Consider the following 6,000-nt stretch of genomic DNA (forward strand, 5'->3'; position numbering starts at 1 on the left):
AAACCTCATGTGTGGAGTACACAGCAGCAAGGGGACAATGCACTGAGGATATCACTTCAGATAAATACTTGTATGTATTCTGGGTCATTCACCTCTGTGGTAATCTGCACTTACATAACAGTTACATCACTCTCCATTGTGATCTGATGTTCCTCGGTGTCATGTTGTGACCTGCTGTATAATTACTGGGAATAAATATCTATGAATAGACTAAGCGCGCGATAAGAAATAGAATTATAACGTGGAAACAATCAGCCTTTATTGAAATGTGGATTTAATATGTTCTATTCATTCAATATGCAGTGCAGTTCCCATAGTGTCTTCATCCCAGATTTAGAGAGGAAAATTAGGCATACGGGTAGATATTTTTGATGCCCACGGAATGAAACAGTTTAATATAAAATGGACATAGGCAAGAACGTACGCGGTTCACTGGTCCATGGTTGTTTTTTCAGTCAATGTGTCATCTGTTTTTATAGATGATGGTACATGGATGTCCATGGGACATCTGTGGTTTTCATGTCCCAATAGACTTCTTTGAGTAGGCCCAAGCCACAAACACATGAGGGAATAGGACCTGTTCTGAGTTTTCTACAGCCTCACACGGATCTGTGAAAAACACGTCCGTATGTATAGGTCCAGTGAAATAAATGTGTCAAAAAAACAACATTCATGGATGTGAAAGCATAATCAGAATCCCAATAGTGAAGCTTTTCATAACACAATCAGTCAATGTCCCACAGTAGAAGTAGCCATTGTGTCATATTGCACTGTACAGAACTTTTACCCGCAAACAGGTTTACTGCTTATTGTTCAGCTGGTCGTACACATTGTATGGAGGAAATCTGAGGTTGAGCCTTTGTTTTTTGGCATTGCATTTAAAAATATACGTTATAATTTTGTATTACAAACTATTTCGTCCCATGTCAATAGCGAAGCCACTAATATGTTTGGTGCTCCAGATTATTAAAGACTAGCGCACCCTGCACGCGCCTATTACACTTAGGCCCTATTCAAATGACTGTCATTGTGATATATACGTCCCCATAGACGGCTTTGGCGATCCGGCGGCGGCACGGTGCCACACACGCATGGCATTGTACCGCACTGTACACAGGGAAAAAATAGAGCAATCTTTCCCTGTGTGTACAGCCATGTGGATCTATTTCCTATGGAGAGAGTAGGGGTAAGCACCACTACAACCGAGTGAATATTTGTGTGTCAGAAACCCAAAAACAAACATCAAATGATCTCAAAAGGCAAGGCCCTTCACATAAAATGCCTCCTCATAAATACCACAGACCAACTCCTAATAGAAATTCAAAACCCATCATAAAAATGGAGTTCTCAAATCACATCGTCTTTATTTCATATTAAAAACAAACAGTTTAATGACTATGATCACAACATTATTTCTTTTAGATAGGGGGAGATTTATCATCAAGTTTCTGAGGTAAAACTGTCTAGTTGCCCTTGGAAACCAATCAGAGTTTATCTTTGATGTTGAAAGCTTCTGTGGGGAAAATGAAAGATGTGCTCTGATTGGTTGCAATGGGCAACTAGAACAGTTCTGCTCTAAAAGACCTATGGTAAATCTCCCCCATAACCTCCAAAACTCCAGGTCAATTATTACATTATACAACATGCAACTCCTATAGGATGAAAACCTAAAAATGTGAATTGCAAGTATAAAGTGCTAGTGCTAATAAAGGTGCTAAGGCTCCAGAAAGTGTATACATTAGGTATATATCTCATTGTTCATCTCCGGTCTTACCCATAGTGTTGATCATGAGACCATGTATACCAGAGTACACATGTGTATATGTGTGTGAATGCACCCTTAAACTTGCACCATTTTTTATTTTCCCTTTAATAGGTGTGCTCTGCATTTCAATTGTCGAAAGTCGCAACACAAAACTTCTGCAAACACATCATAAATACATGTGCAAGCAATTTGCACTTGTATTTATGTGCAAAGTACAGCAGAAAACTGGTGCGGCCAGTTTAATAAATGTGGCCCTTTGTGTCTGCAGTAAGTGGCTTTTCAAGCTAGAAATCTCTTATTTATCTCATACCCTACATGTTAAATGTTGGACTAAGATGCAATTTTATTATTTGAACTTGCTTTATTAAAAATAACCGGTGTTAATTGGTAAAGAGAAGTGTAATTTGGAGCTGCTGTGGCATTACAGGAGGTATCACTGTGTGTGGACTACATTTCCCGCCATGCACCGCGCCTGGAATCCGGAAGTGTCACAGGGAACGGCTGGGAGGGGCGGGGCACTCTGTGGTCACGTGATAACCAGGAAAGGCGAAGCTGTTCTGCTTCTAATCAGCTACGTAGTGACTGTCAGGGCAGTGATTGTGCAAGTCTATGGAGCGGCGCCGGGTAGTGCAGACATAGGACGAGGAGTCACCCGCTGTTCTTAGAGGGGAGGTCTACATCTATGAGCAGAAGCTGAGAGTCACCAGTGACAACGCCTAGCAGGATCCATTCAGTGGCAGCAAGCAGAGAGGGGACGTTTGCAAGCAATGGAAGGTAAAAAAGCAAGCATTGGAGAGTGACTTTATCACATCACAGGATAACGTATGAGACGTCTTAAAGGGGATCTCTATAGTGACTCTGATGGTGGCACATAGATCTAGCAGAGGGTGCTAGTACTTATGGAGGGTGAGGACTGACTACCCTGTGCCATGCACCATGCAGTATTCGCTGTTCCTCTTTTGTGCTTGTGTCTTCTCCATTGCACTGTCCAAGCCGACGAATGAGTCCAAGGTGACACCGCAGAATCGCCCTCTTGGCACGAGATTGGGTGAGGACCTATTAAACACGTCTGGCGCTCCCTCCTCCAGTTCCTTATCGCCTACATTGCCCTCCTTATCTCCTGTGGGTTATCTTCAGATTGGCGATGGGTGTTGCCTACAGTTTGACTTTCCGGAGCACAGTAAAGGAGTCATAGTGATCAGTGCTGGCGCTGCGTCCCACGCCTCCGAGCTCAGCGTACGTTCCCTGGACACGTCCGTCTTACAGATCCTTAATGTGAGTCGTGCCCCAGAGGGACTGCCGGATAAATTCCTGGCACATATCTGGTCAGGGATGCCTGGCACTGCCTCTCTCCACCTCAGACTGAAGCTTCTGGAGTCCGTACTTGAAGAACGAGAGGACTTTTCCATCAACGTGGTTCCTAATCCCGATGCTCCGGAAGATGCAGGAGGCTTTGCAGCCAGTCACTTCTCGGAGAGCCCGCTCCTGTATGCCCTCCTACCCCTCCTCTTCATCAACAAATGTGCCTTTGGATGTAAAGTGGACCTGGAGATCCTGAAGAACCTAATCAAGCGTCCCTACCCGGTCCTACTGGGCATTGTGGGCCAATTTGTTCTGATGCCACTCTATGCCTACCTCCTCTCCTTGCTTTTGAGACTTTCTCAGCCCTTGGCATTAGGGCTGGTGGTGACTTGCTCCTCTCCCGGCGGTGGTGGGGGGTACCTGTACAGTCTCCTGCTGGGTGGGGATGTCACGTTGGCAATATCAATGACGTTGGTGTCCACAGTGGCGGCGGTGGGCTTGATGCCACTCTCCTCCTCCCTGTATGGACATTTCTTGGGGGTCCACCAGACATTGCACATTCCTTTTCTAAAGATCTTTGCCACGTTGCTTTTTATAGCGGTGCCAATCTCGACAGGAATGGTGATTAAGTGGCGCTTTCCTCAAGTGTCCAAGCTTCTCCTACTGGTGATCAAGCCTTTCAGTGTTGTGTTGATGGTGGGGGGGCTGTTCATGGCCTATCAGATGGGCTCCTCCCTGTTGAGCCAGGTGCCCCCAATCCTGGTGGTAGCCGGGGTCAGTGTGCCGCTGGTAGGTCTGATGACTGGGTACCTGTTGGCATACTTGTTGCGTATACCCATTGCCCAGCGTCGGACTGTCAGCATTGAAGTTGGGGTGCAGAACAGTCTCCTGGCCCTGGCTGTTCTCCAGCTCTCCTTCCAACGTGTTGAGGCAGATCTCTCTTCTCAGGCACCTTTCCTGGTGGCCCTAAGTGGCACCTCCGAAATGTTATTACTGGTCCTGTTACACTTTGCCTATAAAAAGTTGAAAGACAATACCTGAGGTGCCATGTGCAGTCGGTGGCTTCTACGACATGTTTACATGCTGCAAGTTTCTCTTTATTTATATTTACATCTAAATTTTTTGACATATCACCACATTCCTGCGTCCTTATTTAAAACTTTCCAGCAATGTCGCAGGGTGGTGCAAATTGTTTTTTTTTTTTTTTTAAGTTGAAATTTAAGACATTCCATTTAACTAGCGAGACGTCTTAATGATGTTCTATGACCTCAGGCAGACAGGTGTTAATATTTGAGGTACGAAATTCTGAAAGGTGTCCTCTACATTTATGGTGCCTACGGCTATTATAACCTTGTGTTAGTTAACCCTTTACTTTATTACATTGCCATTCCATCATTATCCTCAAAGGCCAAAGCTCTGTGTTCAGTCCGCTTCATGCACTGAGGGGGGGAAATGGCTATTTTTTTATACAATGTTTTTTGTAATGTATGCAGGGTACGGTTCAAGACAATTTACTTTTTGTCGTATAAAAGAATTAAAACTAAGTTGAAACCATTGTGTGTCATGTGTAAGTATATGTGCGGGTTCCCTCATGTATATGTGGTTAAAATTCTGTAGCCCAGGGTCAGCGACTATTAGTTCGTCACTGACCCCTTACTACGGAATGTATGTAGCATCTCTGCTTTATAGATTGTGAACTTAAGGGTGTAGATACATGGTGCTAGCCGCATCTAGTTAGTGCATTGTGCCGATATGTAATAACAAAATTATTTAGTGACTGTATCAAATGAATAATCATTTTATAATAAATTGTAAAATGCGTTAATTGGATGCCGGCGACCACAAGGGAGCCTAGTGATGTACCATTATTTTTAAGATTGGCACACCCCTTTAACACTTCTCTTGGCTCATCACTTATTGGGAACGCTCATCCTATTCATAGCTACTTGTAGGTCTTGTGTCCCTAAAATATGTTCTTAATTACCTCCACTCAGAGGTCTCACTGTGAGCCTGAGGTGTTAACCGCTTAGGTGCCTGGCTTTGCACCTCAAATCCTGTGCAAATAATGCAATATGGTCTGCGCCATACTGAATCATGGAATCTGTGGCCAAATTTAATGGACTGACCACAGTGCACAGCACGGACTCCCATCATCATAGTGATAAATGATGTGCAGAGTCCCTGCTTCCCTGCAAAATTTCAGCGTCAAACCGTAATAATGTTGTCAGTAGGACGTCCTGTCCTCTGCACTGTGGTCAGTCTGTGGAAACTGTCCAGGGCACAGCCTGTGATTCATGACCACGCTCATGTGCTGCTTACCTAGGTCTTAAACTTGTAATCATTTCCCTGAAAGTGTAGATTTTGGTGATTGCTGATCCCTTAATTAGTCCCTCCCTTAGGCTTTCCAGTCAATGGGGGACATTTACTAAGGGTCCGCAGCCGCGAATCCGTCGGGTTTTCCCCGAATATTTCCGCTTTGCGCTGTATTTCACGGGATTGTGGCGCACGTGATCGATTTTTGGCGCAATCGCGCCAACTTTCGCGCGACAGAAATCGGGGGCGTGGCCACCGGCCAACCCGAAGGATTCGGAAAAACCGCGGAATTTAAAAAGCCATTTGTGTCGCAAGATCCAAGCACTCACATACACCAGAAAAAAGCAGGTGAACTTCGGCGGACCTCGGCGCAGCAGCGAAACATGGTGAATATCGGCGCACGGACCTTAGTGAAGCCCGGCAGAACCCGAATCAGCGTCGGAGAAACCGCCGCTGGATCACGACTGGACCGGGTAAGTAAATGTGCCCCAATGTGTATAATCCACCCAGACTATGTCAAAAATATAGAACATGTCAATCAAAATCTGTGTTACATTCCACGTGTGAGCATACCCACGTCCTTACTCCCTTCTGTGCGCAACACATGGGGTTAGGCCTGT

At 45.0% G+C, this 6,000-nt stretch overlaps 1 protein-coding gene across 1 annotated transcript; it reads left to right on the top strand.

The window, feature by feature from the left end:
* Positions 1-2,252: 2,252 nt before the first annotated feature.
* On the top strand, positions 2,253-4,621 carry SLC10A3 (solute carrier family 10 member 3). Its single transcript, XM_072124294.1, has one exon. It carries the CDS (start codon positions 2,702-2,704, stop codon positions 4,106-4,108), a length of 1,407 nt encoding a protein of 468 aa, XP_071980395.1. The 5' UTR covers positions 2,253-2,701; the 3' UTR covers positions 4,109-4,621.
* Positions 4,622-6,000: the final 1,379 nt, after the last annotated feature.

Source organism: Engystomops pustulosus, chromosome 9 (assembly GCF_040894005.1).
Source record: "Engystomops pustulosus chromosome 9, aEngPut4.maternal, whole genome shotgun sequence".
NCBI lineage: Eukaryota > Metazoa > Chordata > Amphibia > Anura > Leptodactylidae > Engystomops > Engystomops pustulosus.

Coding starts and splice junctions, on each gene's coding strand:
- SLC10A3 (XM_072124294.1), top strand. CDS start 2,702: ATGCAGTATTCGCTGTTCCTCTTTTGTGCTTGTGTCTTCTCCATTGCA.